The sequence below is a fragment of the Taeniopygia guttata genome, chromosome 7 (genome assembly GCF_048771995.1).
Source record: "Taeniopygia guttata chromosome 7, bTaeGut7.mat, whole genome shotgun sequence".
NCBI lineage: Eukaryota > Metazoa > Chordata > Aves > Passeriformes > Estrildidae > Taeniopygia > Taeniopygia guttata.
In genome coordinates, this window is record NC_133032.1 from 4,982,492 (window position 1) to 4,999,841 (window position 17,350).

Here is a 17,350-nt window from a genome sequence, read left to right on the forward strand (position 1 = left end):
GGGTAGGTGAAGATGTTGCCCACAACCTCTTGCTCAGCATCTTCCCCATCCATGAGGCTGCTCTGGCCCTGCTGGGTCACCCTGGGATTTTGTGGGTGACCTCAAGAGATCCAGTTACCCACATCCATTCGAGGGTTAGCTACCAAAACCATGGCTTCAGTGGGATTTGAAGCACCTGCAGCCAGCATGAGCTACCCCCACCTCCCTGCCTTGTTCTGCAAGAGCAGGGCTTGCAAAATCTGAGGCAAAACTCCACTGGAGGATGAGAATTTTGAGTGTGGAACAGAAATCAAGCCCAGCATTTATGTGCAGCCTTCAACCTACAGCAACAGCCACCGCGCCCTACGCACTCCATTTGGGTAATTTCAAGGGAACAGAGAGCTGAAGGTAAACTGGTTTCTCACCCCAAACCCAAGCCCTACCACACCCAGGCCTGTGCTCCGGTGGTGTCAGTGCCACAGTTCCCCTTCCACCCCTTCAGCTGAGCCCATCCTCGGCACGGCTCGTGCTGTGCTGGCAGCACGCTGGTGCGGGACTGGCTCAGCACCATCACCCCAGGCACACCTGGAGGCTCTGCAGAGGAGTAACAAAATGACAAATCCAGGTTGTGGATGTTGCTGGTGCAGAATGAGGTTTGTTATTTAGTTATTTATACCCAGCAGATGTGTTATTTACTTATTTATATCTAAGGGTTTGCTTGAGATCTCAGAGCCGAACGTCAGACCCGCCTGCAATGCACTGGTGCGTGTGCTGGGGGTCTTGGCATGGCCGTGCTGTGCAGAGGGGAAGCCAGGACAGACGAAGGAGTTAAATATGGAAACAAGAGCCAGAAATACAGCAGTAACTGGACAAAATTCCTTGGAGACAAATTGTTCTAAACTAACTCAGGCTGTGATTCTGTTATCTGCTCTGCAAGAAAGAGCAGGGACATCTCTTTTTTCTCCCCCCCCACCTCCTTCTTGTCCTAGGAAGCTAAAAGATCACAAAGCAAGGTTCTTCAGGACTGTGTCCTTGAGCCATTAGCTCGTAGGTACAATTTAACTGCCACATCACTCATCTTGGCCCTGATTAGACCCAGATGAACACTTTCAATATTAATAGTTGGATGATTTAATAAAGCTGCACAAGCAGTAAAAGTAACAATACACTTCCATAAACGGGTTCCAGATGTTGCCAAGGCAAATGCTAAACATCAAAATACAAACTTCAAAAAAAAACAAGTTAGGAAAAAAAAAAAAGCTGGATAAGCAAAACTTGGAACAAACTATAAACTAATTAAATGTGGGTTGAGTTTTCCAAAAATAAATTGAAGCCATAAGGATGTGATGTGAGCCAATAAATAGTACAGTTAGTCAAAGTTATTGTGGAATGACAGTTGGAAAGATGGTTTGAAGTCACCGATAGGTGGGCTCACAGCAAGCTTGGCTTCCCATCAATAGGAAGGCTTGTTCTCCTGTGCACAAAAGCAGGATCAAATCTTCTGGTATCTATAACTGGGACTCCAGAGAGGTTACTGAGAGAATATGAGATGATTTTCAAGTCAGAGAATAATGGAAAAACGATGCCAGAAGTGCCTGTGTCTCTCCTGCAATAGCAGTAGGGGTGATACCACCACCCAAGGACACTGGGATATTTTTTCCTGCATGTCAGGCCAGCCAGCCTCTCATTGCCCACAGAGCTTCCACAGCCTCTGCCTGGCCACCTGCAAAGCCCATGGAAACACCACTGCTGTAGTCAATAACCCACCCTCTTCCCCATACAGGAATAATTGAAACAGCTCTCTGAGAGAATTCCACCCCAGTCCCATCGGTGCGGTCACAGAAGCAGCCAACCACAGCAGATGAGCTTTCTGCCAGCAGGGACTGCACCTGTAAGAACATGGAGGGGGATTTTGTGAGCCACTATCCACCACTGCAGCACCAGAGAGCAGGTGGGTCACCCAGCACCTCACTGTGGCTCTAGTTTTCCCCACACTGTGGTCCCCAAGGAGGAAGAACCACCAAGGAGCAAGCGGCGGGTGCTTGGAGGTGCAGGCACAGCACATTTGTTACAGGCAAGGAGAAAGTGCCTCGTAGCCCAAGCAAGGGCAGGAAATGCATTTTCACTGAGGGGCAGAATGAACACTTTCAGTTCTCAAGTGTTCTCCCTGGCATGGTGCTTTTGGACAGCTAAACATGCTTAAGGGAAGATGTTTGGAGTGAGGTGCTATGGCACTTATCCCTGCTCCCTGCTCTTCCCTTCCCAAGGTGGAAGGGGACCAAGGCTTTTGTTACACAGGGCCTCCATTATAGGACCTTCAGATTATGATTTTTCTTGCAGTGATAACTGTCCTTATATTGCTTGTATTTCTCAAGGACAAAGAAAATTTGTAAATTTTTGGATTGCAAATGTTCTACAGTGAGGTCTATCCCCTCTTTTCTGCATATCTCCAAGCATCCCAGGATGGGGCTGACACTATTTCAGCAGTCACAGAGGGCTGCCCAGCTTGCTGTTACTGCGGTGGCTCTGGGAGCCCCTGCATCATCTTTTCCATGCAAGTCAGTCCACCTGTAATCCCCAGGCTTTGCACTGGGAGAGACTAAGGCTAGGGAGATTAGCTGAGATGCTCTTTGCTTTCTCTAATGAGCATGCACTTAAACACAGGACTGGGGAGCAGCTCTAACTCAACCCTGAAGCCCTGTTCTTCCTGGAAAGCCCCAGATAGGTGCCCTGATGGAAACACAATCTGCACTGGGACTTGCTTTCCCACCTGGGTGAGCCTGGGCTTCGTGGTGAGTCCTGTGTCTGCCGCCAAGTTTAGGATTAGGTTTTGCTTCAGGCTTTTATCCATGGTTAATGAGACAAGTGTGCAATAACAGATCCTCATAAAATTATTATGAGAACAAACAAATTCCTTCCTTTTATATGCAATACTTTGTTTTTAAGATTAATCCAACAGCATGGATTGATGGGCTCTGCTCTCTCACTGACCCATGTGAGAGCACCAGGTGTTCCCCATCACCAGGTTACTCCTGAGCTGCCTCTTCCATGATGCAACAACCAGTGCCACAGATGGGCATCCGGGTAATTCCGATGCCCTGATTTCCAGGAGATTCTGTGCAGGGTCAGAAGCTCCCATGGAAGTTGTTCAGCATGACCTGTGTAACAGTGATCCCAGATTTCTTGTGGATTTCTTGCTGTCTTGCCTGATCTTGTTGCAGCATCCTGCTCTGCTGCAGAATCTCCCCAGAACCAGACCTCAAAGTGTTGTACTTCTATTTTGGATGCAGCTCGGTTTCCTCCAGCTGACTCCTGTTCTCCAGTGGTGGGGTCTGGTGCTGCTTTCAGCTGCTGAACCAAAGAGGTTTTTTATGTCAGGCTGCTCTTTTCCATCCATGTGTTTTACACTCTATCATTATCTTTGTAGGAGCGGTCGAGCAGCCAAATGGAGCTGGAAAATCTTAATATCCCAGTTTTTGCCTCTGCAAGGCACAAGCCACTGGCTCTCCCAGGAAATCCATCAGTGCTGCATTCGGATCAGGGGACCAACCCAGGCTCCACCCTCAGGTATGTGGTCCCACATCGTCCTGCATAATAAATACTGCATTTGGCAGAGTACAGCATGGAGCAAGGAACGAGCCAGAAATGTTTCCTGGTGCATAAAAAAGGATTGATTTTGATTGTGTCAGACACCAGTTCTTCCAGTGCCAGGGGGACATGCACTATGCCTTTCTGGTTTGCTTGGACCTTCTTCAAACAGGCTGGTAACTGACTTATTCTACCATTTATTTTTCCTTTGTGAAAATATCCCTTTAAATTCAGTGTTTAGCAAATACTGCTTAGTCCTATTACAAAGTAAATTGGGTATGGATCATAACAGCAGGCTTCTCCAGTCTCGTTCAGATGCTTAAATTACATCATGATCTAACTTCACCCAGGGGAGGGACAAGCTCTGCAGATTGTGTCCATCCTCCTGCTTTGGTAATCTCCGGTATTTCTCGTGTGCCTTTCACAAGATTTCTGTGTATCAGCACAGTGGCTCTGCTTTTGGGGCGTGGGGATGTTTTGTACTGAGGTACCCAGGGTTGTGCCCCAACAAAGCCAGCAGCATCCAGACAAGCTGGAATGCCAGGGGCTAGTGAGGAGATGCCTGGCCTTTGGCAGGGAAAGTTTAACCAGAGCAGTTTCTCTTTGATTTTGGTCAGTTGATGTCTGGGTGAGGACAGGGGAGTGTGCATGGCCCTGCACTCCTCGGGGCCACTTGTCTCCTCCATCCACTCTGACCGGATCTCAAGTTTCTTTCTCAGATTCCACTTTCTGTCCCCCAAAGCTGCCCCTGCTGGGACAAGCCCTGCTCCAGCCGTTTGTGTCCCTGGGGGTGGGGATGCCAGGTCGGTCGGTGTCCAGCGCTGGGGGCTGGCAGGGGGCAGCCTGGGCCAGCGGGGGAGCTGCAGGGGGCTGCAGGGGCAATTATTTGCCGTATTGTGGTCTCGCTTGTGTTTAAAAACAACAACAGCTCAACTGACTCATAGGTCCTACAGCCTCTGAGTCATTTTTTATTTCTGGATTTCACTGCTATGCCCTTTGCAAAGAAGGGAGTTGCATGCTCTCTCACACACACACACACACACACACACACACACACATCAAGTTCACATTTGTTTTAACTCTATAAAAACAAAACGATTTCCATACCATTAATGAAACAGAAATTATTTGACTTCGCGTACCCTGGCTTTTATTTTCCATTGTATAAACTCTCCAGATGAAATAATGATGGTTGTAAAGTAAACCTCTCTTTTTTTTTTTCCTTTCCCTTTCCAGGCAGCCTCTTTTTGAAATAGCAATAGGGAGTCACTTACAGACTTGGCTTGTGCTGCGCCTGTAGTAATTAACCCCTTCATCCCTAGCTTTTCCTCGGTTGGAAGTTAGCCACAGACTGGGTGAAGGCATCAGCAGGTCTCCTCTGGGACTAGAAGCAAAGCGGGGAAGCAGAGCAGGCAGAGAAATGTGGGAAAGGAGGCCAAGATCTGCTCCAGGCAGAGCAGTAGTGTGTGCCTGGAACAATACACTCAAGAGCTGGACAGCTTTCCTGGGAGAGCCAGAGTGCTGGCACTGCAAGGCCAGAGGTATCTTCAGTCTTCCTACACCCCCCAGATTTTTTGGGATTAAATCATCACTACCGTTTTGTGTTTAACCTGGCAGTCCTGGGTCACCTCCCTTCCTTCCCACTTCCCGGGGACCGCCAGTGAAATGTTTTCTCCCCTCCACACGCCACTGCAGAAATCATCTGTGATAAATAATTAATCACCTAATCTTGCTCTTTTTGTTTACAGGGCCGTTATGATTTTACGAAGTACTGGGAGGAACGTGACTGGGTGAGGTAATACCTTACACAGCAGCAGATCCAGCTGGAGCCGGGCGTGCGAGCAGCGCTTGCCCCGCAGGACGGGGTGAGCTGCCCTCCCCACGGGGGTGGCAGCTCTCCTGATAGACCCTCACCATCACACACAATCTGTCTGTCTTCAAGGCCTCCACACACTCCACAAGCATTTTTCCTAATCAAATTTATCATGCGCCAGCACAACCCTGCATCCCCCCAGCATTGGATCAGATGCTTCACTGATGCCTGGCCCGGGCAGGTTGGTGACACTGACTGAGTTACTGTTCCTCTTCCCAGACTGGGTGATGTGTTTTATATTATTTCTCTTGGATTTATTAAGCATTATGTAACTGGCTAACCAATCCCGCATGCGATGCAATCGTGGCTGATTTCATGTCAGTGGAAAGTAAACAAAAAAATTGCTCTGAAGTGGCTAAATTGAAATTCATTTCCACATGCAGTGCAATTCCTGGAGGATCTTTCCCATCTCCTCATGGTTAATTTGCATCCAAGCTCTCCTGCAACCCATTAGAAAAGAGTTATGGAAAAATTGCACATAGAATATGATGGTGTGTTATGAGGAAAAATTATTAAGATGAAGTTTATTTTACTTAAATATTTTTAAGCAAATTTGTTGATTTCTGCTGTGCCTTGAAATGTGTAACACTTGCCTAATTTTTGTCTTTCAGCTGAGGAACTCAAAATGTGAAAGTTGCTCCCCAAAGGAAGTTTGGCATTAAAGTTTGAAAAATCAGGCAAGCCAACCCTGCAGTCCTGAGGTCCTGAAGCCCAGCAGGACCCAGCCCAACATGGCAGGAAGATGTTCTGCCCTTGCTGAGCTTTGGAAGGACTGCAAATATCAGGTGAGGCAAAAACTATATCCCCATTAGACTCTGAACTCAAGCTCTTTCAGGACCACTTGCTTTCTGGTGTCATGGACAATATTTTTCCCATTAACACCAGTTTGCATCCAGAGATGTTGAGCTGAGGATGGGTGAACGTGGAAGGGATAAAACAGTAGTGGCTTTGCACTATTTCATTTGTTTTTCTCAGTGTCTTTGAAACTTTCAGCAATGTCTGAAAATGATGTGTGTATTTCTGTGTCTTCACTGACACACTTCACTGAAATATCAGTAAAGTTGGTGGTTGGGGCTTACCTGGTTGCATATTATTTGCATTTTTTTTCAGTCAGTCCCTGAGGCAGCCAAGCACCTGCTTCACCTTGGCAAGAAACTAAGTCCAATTAAGCTGAGATGCTGTATTAGACCTGGTTGGGCTCATGGACCATGTAACATCATTTGCCAATTGCTGGGCTGGAATTTGAACATAAAGGTGGCACCAGCTGTGATCCAGGGACAGATGAGGGTGGTGAAGGGGCAGGATGGGACAGCCCTGAGGGCAGTGCTGGTGGGCAAGCTCACAGCTCCATGTGGGTGTCACCACTGCACCTATCCCTGTCCTGACTTGCTGGATGAGGAAAGCTGTCCTAAAACAAGGAGAAAACTCAAAAGTTAGGGGTTGTCCCCTCTGCTGGAGCTAGTTCATGCCTTTGTGAGATGAGCAGGGATGCTTTGCATCCTTCCTTGAAAAGACAGCTCACAGGAGCGTTGAGGATTAGAACAGAAGGTTAGTACAGGAATTCCTCACATTGCCCAGGACTGCAGCTTGAGAGTGGGGTTTTTTTACTCCCTACCTGCTGCATATTGTGTAATTATGGTCAGTACCTCCACAGCCATGACCAGGCCAGGCAAAGCTTCCCTGGCAGACAAAAGCAGGTGTGAGTTTGCCTGGTAATACCTGTACTCATCCCTTTAGGCATTTGTCAGCCATTGGGCTATGAATGTCAGATGAGGGGAACTATGACACAAACCAAGTTTTGCAGCCATCCTGTGTCTGAAGGTGAAACCTTGTTTGACAACAAGTTCCTTTCATTGCACCTATGTCTCCATTTCTTTCTTGTTACTATATTCTGCTGTCCTTTCCACCCTGTTGTATTGGAAAACCCTAGAGAGAGCAAGCCAAGCCAGCAGCACAGCCTGAAGTGCCTGGGAAGGAAAAAACCCCACAGCCAGGGGTCAGCCCAAGAGAAAACCATGGATACAGTGTGGTGAACCATCACCAGCATCACAGCATGGCCCCACTGCCACAGCACCTCCCACCAGCCCAGACAGCATGTGAGGGGAATGTGCCATTCTTCTTTGTCAGATGGAAAGCAAAGCAACTTATTCAGGGTCTGAGGAGGTGGGGAAATGCTGAGTTTCAGCAGTTCATAAGTAATTTCAGCAGTTCTGCCAGCACCTCTGCTTATCTGTGCCTTGCAGGGTGAGGCAATGCACTATCAGCACATCACGGCCTGGGGTGAGTGGGCTGCCAGTGGGGCTTGCAGACGGCTGAGCTGGCACATGCCCAGTGGAAGTTGCCTTCTAATGATTGGGGATTGCATGCCATGTTTTCAGAGTGCTCGAGATTTCAGCCCTTTGAAGAGCACTTTGCAGTGATTTGGTTTTGACTAAAGTCTTAGTCTTAAAAATAAGTCCATTCTCCCACCTCCCACACTGCTGGGGAGCAGGAGTCACTGCATGGCCACACATGGGTGGTTTGAGTTCATCCTGTTGCAATTTCTGCAGAAATTGCTGAGGATTTTAGAGCACTTTTAGGACTGAGAGCTGCATGGCAGAATGCAACAGTCAACCAAATCCACTCTGCTGTTGCCATCATTTTTGTTGCTCTTGTTTCTGCAGAGGCATCACCAGTCTATCCTATATCCCAATTAACTGCAGCTTCTGCAGCTCATTCTCAGATGCAGCAGTCATAAGTTCCCTCTTTTACACAGAAAAAGCAGCAGCAATCAACCAAATAGCAAAAACATGTAAGCTGCAAGTCAGTAGCAGACATTGCTCTGCCTAACCTACTGTTAACCTACCATTCAAGTAAAATTACTGTGCAGCAGTCAGTGTTTTTTTACTATTATCATCATATTATGCTCTGGAATTCAATTTTCTATGTATTTTTCAGGCTCTGCATGAATCCTGGATTTCCGTGAATAGATGGAATTGAAATTGAAAGATACCATCCAAATAGGTAAACACGTCAGAAACATTATCTGGGTCACATTTGGGCACCAGGGTTTGCTCTGTTTTAAGTGCAAATGGGTTACTGATGATTTAGATGAACCTCCTGAGGAGTGTTTGAAATTCCTGGCACACATTTGCTATCCCATCTGCTAGAAGGCCTTTGATGAGCCCACAAAGAGACATTGGACTGGAGCTGCTGCTCTTCATCTCTGGTTGGACTTCTTATGATTGACCAGTTTGTATTTTTTGCATTTGTATTACTTTGATTCCCAAGGAGAAAAAGGGTTTTCAAGGGACTGTGTCACAAGCTGCCAAGACAGAGGTGTTCTGTGAACTCTCCATCCATGTGCTGTCACCAACTTGTTCCAACACTGCCAGTTCTTTATGTCTGCTAAAATTATTATGTAGAGTCAAATTTTGCTCTCGTTTAGGCCAGATCTAACAGTAACTAAGTAATTTGTTCTCTCTGAGGGAACTTGAGGCTAGCTTGGGTTACAGATGCTAAAACTGTTTAGCACATAACTAGATGGCATCTTCTTCTCTTTCACGCCCTTCTTCACCTGTTGAAAAGCATCTTTTCAGGAGATTGTGTTATAACTTACTAAAACATACCGTCCAGTAGGGTTGAATTCAAATAGAATATTTTCCATTTTTTAAAGCAGAAGAGAGCTGTGGCAGGAGGGCACAGGGACCAGGGTTGGAAAGGAATTTTTTTCAGGAATTAGAACCGAGAGTCCTGTTGACAAAGCCTGAAGTGCTTTTTCTTCACACATAGAAATAAGAGGAGCTTGCGTGTCTTTGCAGTGCCTCTCAAGAGATCCCTCTTGCAGAAGAAGGAGAAGGTTCCCACAAGTCCCAGCCCCTGGGCAGAGCTGCAGCACAGCTCCAGGGAGACTCAGCAGATGGAGGAGATGAGGTTCAGGGGGAAAAGCTGCTCTTGCAGCATGGAAGAAACGACAAAGCAGGGAATGTTCTCTATTCCCCATCTGCTCCACGATCTCATAATTTTGCAGTAGTGCCTTATCTTTTCAATTCAGTAGCCTGCCTCTGGACATCTCCTGAGACATGCCACAATCTGAATATGCTGAACAGTGCCTCTGCCCAAGAGCTGCCTCCCGAGCCACAGCCTGTTGCAGAGCTGATAGCCCTGGCAAGAGTGAAGGAAGGCTCAGATGTGATGATGCTGTTCTACAAACAGGTGAGCACAGGACACATATACAAAACCGCAGCAAATGTTTGCTGAGACCTCACCCCCAGGCTAATTGCTTCTGCCCCTGGTGGGAATGTCTACATTTTCTTCCACTGAGGGCCTTTAGACATATTAAAGGCATGTCAGGAACTGAGATCCCAGGGGATCCATTGATCTTATTTCTGTGGATGCTTTTACCCTGGGTCTATTTGAAGAAGGATGATTCATTCAACTGCTTGAGCTTATGGGTCTGTGTGTCACTTCCCACTGTAAGAAGGGGGGTCTTCTTTGCTATCATGGACTGGTTGAGGCTAATTTTGGGATAGATCTAGCATTGAAAAAATGCTTTACGCAATACAGCAGCTGATTCAGTTTCTTCCATGCTGGATGCTGGTGTTTAGAGTCTCCAAGGCAGGAAGTGTTATCAAGCAACATCAAACAGATGTTCCTCATCATGCTCCAGCTGCATTGACTGGCAACCTGCTCAGTCAAACACTCGAGGGGGACACAGGCATTCATTCTGCATAGACAGCAGTTTATTTAACAATCCACCTGGAAGCAGCAAAGGATCTCTTAAAAGAAATATCTGTACCAGTGTTCATTGTAAATGCACCAGAAGCTCTTGTAGTCATGGCACCCCCAAGAACCATTTCCAGGAAGGGGCCTGAGTTTTCCCCCCGATAGCTCAGGAGGATAAATCATCCTGATTTTGCAGGAAATGTGAAGAAATTTTTCTCTGGATTTTCACACCTGCTGGTCACGGTATGAATCCACATTGGCAACATCATCTTTTGATGGGGTGCACAGTGAACTCTTGCAATGCAGGATGCAGCTAAACATTCTGGTTTGGAATGGCTGAAGGAAGAATCGATCAGTATCAAAATCCCAGGGTCTTCCATTGTTGATCGAAAGAAAAGGCCCCTCTTTGTGGCCAGGAACTCCAGCAGGTGTCTCTGGACCTTCCAGAGGCAAAGATTAAGCATATTGTTGCTAAAGGGAACATCTTCACAGGGATGTTGCAGGAACTGAAGAGATGAGATTAGGATAGTGGGGCAATACCAGACATCAGCGGGTGTCAGCTCAGGTGATTGCTTCAGGGCTCTGCCCTGCCTGGACTCCAAAGCACGGCAATAAACCAGCCCTGTTTGCTGGCTGCCATGGCTGTGCTTGCTCCCATGGCTGGCACAAGCACATTTGTGCTGTTTTGTGTGCAGGGCATGCATTAGGGGGTGTGTGATGGTCCTGGAAATCTGGACTCTCCAGCTTTGAGGCATGGCCAGAGCACTTGCCATTGGGCGGGACAACAGCTCTTTGCAGTCTGAGTGAAGGCAGTCTGGAATTTCCTCCAGAAACCTTCATGCCTCACCTGCACTGAGTCTGGAGCCAAGGTGGAAGCTGCTGGGGACAGCTTTCTTTGAACATCTACTTATCCACAAAGACCGGAGTTTTGGGTCCAGTAACTGAAATGGAGCTAAAGAGAACATCTCCATCCACAGTGTGGGAAGGTGGGAGGTCTTCCTGCAGGCGGAATGTGTCCAGTGTGATGCTGCTTCAACTACTTTGAGAGTTGTGGTCACTTTGAGAGAGGCACAGGTAGAACTGGAGCACAGGACCCTGCAAAGTGGCACTCTGCAGCTGCCACTGCTGGAACCCAACCTCAGCTCCCCACTATAGCTGGAACTGCACACCAGCCCCCCAGCTACAGCATGCTCAGGCTGATTGCTTTAAATCACTCAGCTCAAATAGTGATAATGTCCATAAAAAAAAATAAATCTTGAATCCAAATAACCCTGTGCAGTCCAGGGTAGCACTTGGGTTTAGGCATGTCCTTGGGCTGCTAGAGTCCACATGGGCCATAGCCTTGTGTCCAGCACAGCCTATCAGGCTGTGGTCACAGCTGGACAGATTAATGACCCACATGCCACAATGAATTTTCTGTAGTATAAATCAGCTGTCATTTGTTCCTGGCTTATCAATGGGAAGGAAAACACTGCAGTGCAACACCTCCATGAAAGTTGAAGTCTTGGAGCCTCATAATTGGTAGGAGCATGGGCTGCAGAGGGGATTGCACGATAAGAAGGCTCTCCCACTTCTCCAAAAATTTTGACGGTTACCAGAAGCTGGCAGCAGTGTTTCAACCCTACATGGGATGTAACAAAAAGATGAACCAACTGAAGAAGAAAAAATATGACTCTGATGTGTCTACAGATCATTTCCAGAGGCAGGATCATAAGAGTTGACTCTGAATTCAGGGACACGCATGCAAGCAGGGCCAAGACAGCTTTCAGCCACTCCTTCACTTCCCCCTGAAGATCCCTAAGGAAATATTATCCCACAGTTGGGGTCCAGCATGGACATAATGTAGGTTTGATAGGGCAGGCAGCCATCAGTGGTGTTATCTCCCTTCTGCAAGGAGGCTCCTTCTAGATCGAGGCTTTCACTTGGCACACAGCACTGAACTCAGGATGTGAAAAGAGCAGAGTGTGTGGGAGCTGCTGATTTTGTCTCCTTGGTGGGACTGTTATTTTTAATAAAAATATCAGATGTTGCACTTCCTTGAAAACATGACAGTCTATGGGAGAGTTCATTAGTTTATGGCAAGTTGCAACACTGTGGAGCCTGGCTGAAAGCAAATGTTATTGCAAAGAGTTATCACTAAGGGGAGAGGAAAACAATGTCCTGAGGAAATAAACTCGACAGAGCAAATCACAGAGCAATATAAAGCTGCGGAGTACAGGCAGTAGAGTGGAATTCTTTCTCAGAATAAAAGGCCCCAGTCACCTGTTTTTAATGCCAGTGTTTGCTTTCTGCATATTCAGTGAATATGTGGGATACATCTGTGCAGAACTCTGTCTCTAATGGGAGTAACAAGTATCATGATTGCAGCTGGCTGGACTTAAATAGTGATAACACCAGTAAAATACCAGTAAACATCACTTCTGTGTTGGTTGTTGGGGTTTTATTGTTAAAAAATTGTGTGGTTTAATTTCAGTTTGTACCAAATATTTCAGGAAGTATTTCTTTCCTCAAAAATACAGAGTGAAGCTTTACTGATGGCCGGTTATACCGATGACTAGCCTGTCTCAAGTCTGAGCAAAGTTGGAGGTGCAAGGGGAGAGGAAATAGCAGTTTTCATTAGTCTCACATAGCTGTACATTGCCACTCTTCTTAACCTTCAGTTAATCTAATTCACACCAAGGACTGAAAATGTAGCATCAGATTTGGAGGTGTGTAAAGGTGAATTGAAAATAAGCCATCATTTTCCTATCTGAGTCTCATGGCACTTGCAACATTGCAGAGCACTCCAGTTCTGCATTGTCAGGGTTCTGCTTGTGTCTTCCATTTTTATTTCCTAGCTGGAGAATTTGCTGCAGCTTTGCTTATTTACCTTTATGGTAGGATGCACAAGTTTCTCCTTCAGGCAGTGGGATCCTGTGCCTGCTCCCAACCCAGCTACCTACACCGAGCCAATGTGGGCCTCTGGTAGCCCCTTGGAGCTTTTGAGGTTGGTAATTTCTTCATTTATTTTGGCTGTATTAAATCAATATGACACAGATTGTCATGACCAGTCCTGCAGCTCTGTGTCCTGGGATGGGCAGTGCCCACCTCCACATGCTGCTTAGCCTGGGAGGAGAGGTTTGCTCTGCTGCTCTGGCTCATCCTTGGACCTGCACAGCTTCTTTCTGCAAATGCCTGTGAAATGCAGGGTGACTCTTCCTTTGTCTTTTTCCTTCCCTCATCCTCTCACAGTTTGACCCAGTTTTCCTAAATTTTGCATGCATTGATGTTGGGGTGCAATCCCAGTAGAGCCCCTGCCAGAGGAGTAGGCTGGCATTTTGGTGGCACTACAACCTCTGTTTTTAGCTCTGGTGACCTCAGAAATAAGAGGCCAACTTCTTGAACAAGCTGCCTGAGGAGCCTGGGATAGGTCAGGGATTTCTTGGGCAGATCAAAAGCCAGAGATGCTTTTCTGACAGCCATGGAGCTCCCTGTCCTGATTTATGAATTCTATATGCTCTATATATTTAGCTGAAGAGGCTCACTGGGGGAACAGTTTTTGCAAGCAGGAAAGAACATGTGACTTCAGAAAGTCACCATCCATCAAGAGATAACCCCTCAAATGCACTCTTTGTAGAGCTATCAACCATGGCAAAAGGAGCCCAGGAGACTTGGCAAAAAAAATGCTAGGATAATTTAGAAGACCAGCATTTTTAACAGGAGACCTGTTAAAAATGGGGAAGCAAATCATGGTAACGCAAACTCAAACCCCAGGAACTGGGAGCTCTGGACTTGGGGTAGCAGACCTGCAACCTCACCTCACTTCAAAAATCTTCTTTCTCTTTCTTTGGAACCTCACCAGAGCCCAAAGAGTATGGCTTGCTCTCCCTTGGTAAGTGCTATGTGCCTTGGCAGATTTGGAGTTTCATATCCTCTTTTGGAGGCTGGATGCACAAAGGCTCTGCCAGGCTCCTGGGGCTCTTCACAACCCTGAGAGCTGTTGTCACACCAGTGACACTTAGCTCATGTTCTTGAGGTAGTCTCCACAGGCTAGAGGGTTGTGATGCTTTGCTGTCCCCTCTGTGAGATGAGACTGAGCTCAGCCCCATGCCTGTTTGGATGTGAGCCCTGTTCCTGACAGATGGAGCACAAGGGATAAGTTCCCAATATTCATAGAAAACAGGGCAGGAAACCTAATTCCTACTTTTAAGGCCAGAGCATTTCCATGTGCACAATACAGTAATCCTGACATCAAATCTGTAGTTTCTGTATAGGTTACAGACTTCCAAGCAGGTAGTCTTGCAATCTTGGAGGCTTTGAGCAACAAATATCCACCACATCCCAAACCTGCTGGAACAACTTTACTGTGTTGTGCCTCATTTTAGCTTCCAGTATGCACATCTTGTTTTATCTCTGTTCCATAGAAGAGGAAGCCCTCTGCCAGAAAAGGTTTTCCCAGGACCTGGCCATAGATGACCAGCTCACCTCCCAGCTCTCTTCTGGCCAGCCTAAAGACACTGAAAGCCTCCAGCTCCAACCCCACAGTATGACAGTTTTCCAATTCTGAATGATCCTCATTTTTTTTTTTTGTCCTAGTCCAGGTAAGTCTAGGACTGCACCCGCTCTATGTCCTGGAAGGATTCTCTGCTCATCTGTGTGAGGGTTTGTGTTAGCAGTGGTGAAACTGCAGCTCCTGTCTTCACCTTCTGATGAAAAAGCCATGTAAAAATGCTGCCCTCCAGCAGGCACTGCCATCGAGGAGTTTAAGAGTGGGTATTTTGAAGCCTTGGTAGGGCTGTCCATGGACAATTAAGGAAATCCACTAGCTGAATTTCAGTGTTTTATCAGATCAGAGCCCTTTTTTCCACTGCATATGAACTGAAATGGTCAGATGTGCCGTGGGATGGCCATTCAGTGAAGTTGTGGATTAAAGGCATAGACAGGCAGCATGGAACACAGGTTGGGGTCTCTGCTCCCTGGGGTAAAGTCTTAGGGACAGCAGCAAGGTCCCTACAAATGCTCAGCTGGAGTTATTCTGGGATAACAGAGGCACAGTCTAGGCCATGTTCTCTGTGGAGAGTCTTAAATCTCTGTGCTTAGAGAAGCAACTTTGCTGTTGCCACCAAGCTGGTGCTGTCACTCTTTAAAGAGAGTCTGGATGAGTGGTATGATTTGTTGACTGAAGAACAGCGGAATGTGCATATTCTGTCAGTTTGGGGAATTTGGGGAACTAGATCTTGCCTTCTCTTTTAATGTCAATGTGAAGTGGCCTCCTCGGGTATTTTTACTTTCTCAGAATAACTGTAGGGTCAATCTTAACACTAAATGCAGAGGAAGTGGATGTAGTCCCAGAAAACATCACTGGTGAGCTGAATCACAGAGAGCAAGCCATGGCTTATTTTTTTTACCCTGTGCAGAGGCAAATTTTGTCATCATATCACTCACATAACCTTTCAGATGAACTTAGTAATCATGATATGTTTTGGTTTGGCTTCTTTCAGATTAAAACCTTGCCTTTCAGAAAAAGGAAACCATAAGTTAAATAACTCCAAAATTAGGTATTTCTAAAGGATAGTTAGTGGTCTTCTTTCTTACCAAAATCAACCCAAGATTGTGTTTAAATAATAACCTGTAGTAATTCCTGCTCCAAATGTGATTAAGTTAGCAGGATGTTATCAGTATAGCATCCTACATTTCAAACCACACTTTAGGGTAATAGCTACAAAAATGAGTACTATAGATCTCCATAACTTTGAAAAATCCACCAGATACTGTGTTCTAAATCTCCCCATCTGGTTCTCTCTACTTCAACAGTTGCACCCGTGGTTTTGTTTGCCTACACACAAATTACTGACCGATCATTCTTTTATTCCCTGGTCTTGTAGATAGGGGGACCCATGTAAAGTTAATGCAGATACAGATCCCTGTCCCCAGTGACTTCATTGGGATGCAAAAATACTGGAATTATAATCCTCCTCCTTCGTCACTTTGAGCAAAAAGTAATTTTAGTTGCACTGAAATTTCTATAGCAAGGGCAACAGGTCTGTGTTTGGAAGAGTTCGCTTTTAAAAATAGTGTCCATGCAAATATATAAATACATGCTTTGTAGGGATATATGCCTGTATACACATACACAGACTCTGTATATACAGAAAGACACACACACATACTTAGGAGATGTGTATATAACACTCACTTATATACAAATCCATTCCCTGTTATGAAACAATCATCAAGATATAAACAAGAAAAAGTTAAACCACGGATGGGCACATTTTCAAGTGCTGCTGGAGGGTTTTATCTACAGTATTGAAGAAGTGCTATCAAAACTGAAACAGGGCACTTATTACAAAGAAATCTTTACGTAAGTGCTGGAAAGGTTTGCCGAATAACCAGATGTTGTTGCAAAGACACTTCTCCTCCCCCCTCCTCACTTCTTTCCTTCTTTAATAGTTCGATTAATTCTGCGCATAAACCAGGGCTGATAAAAGTTCTAAGCTGCAAACTTCACCACATCTGGACACTGTCGAAGCCGGATCATTCAGCGGTGCACTTCAGTTGCGTTTAATCTCCCTCAATAAAATAAAAACTTCCAACAAGTAATGCTGACCTATATATATTTTTGCACTGTAAACACTGACATCTGCGAGCTGCTCCAAGCGAGCACGAAGCGCTTTCCACCAAGCACTTGCTTGCCCCTCGCCATAAGAGAAATACGCAGCTCATGCAGTCGTAGCAGAGTATTCAGCTGAAGTCTCTGCTATTTCCAATCCTCTGGCAAATTGCTGTCAGGGGAGAAATCAAAGATAAGCTGTTTTGCTGGAGGAAGGAAAAATAAACGACCTCTCTGAGTACGTTGCTTAACATTGCCTGACCAGAAACATTTTTCTACTCACACAAGGAGAGCAGCAGTAAGGGAAGCAGACCCGGTCTCCTCCAGTAGCCCATTTCTGGATCGCACCGGCAAGCAGGAGCCCAGCTTCACGGCGCTGAGCAGCTCATCCTCCCTCGCTGGAGCCGGTCTCTGCGCTCCTGCTGTCAAGCCCGGAGCCCCTCTTTGCGAGGTTCCCGGCTCGGGCTTGCCGGGGAGGCGGATCCAGCCCCAAAGCCCAGCTGTGCGTGGGGTCCGCCCAGGAACTGCAGTTTATGAACAAACTAAGCCTGACTCCTCTCGAAATATATAAAAATATGAAAGGGGGGGTTGGGGGGGAGTGGGGGCTGGGGGAA

General features: G+C 46.4%; 1 protein-coding gene across 1 annotated transcript in view; it reads right to left on the reverse strand.

Moving 5' to 3' along the window:
• The window catches only part of LOC100224677 (TGF-beta receptor type-2), a 30,685-nt gene extending 13,397 nt beyond the window's left edge, over nt 1-17,288 (reverse strand). Inside the window, exon 1 of the mRNA XM_012574865.5 lies at nt 17,020-17,288. Coding sequence (XP_012430319.1) covers nt 17,020-17,071 — 52 coding nt within the window. The 5' untranslated portion in view covers nt 17,072-17,288. The remainder of the gene's footprint in view (nt 1-17,019) is intronic.
• Nucleotides 17,289-17,350: the final 62 nt, after the last annotated feature.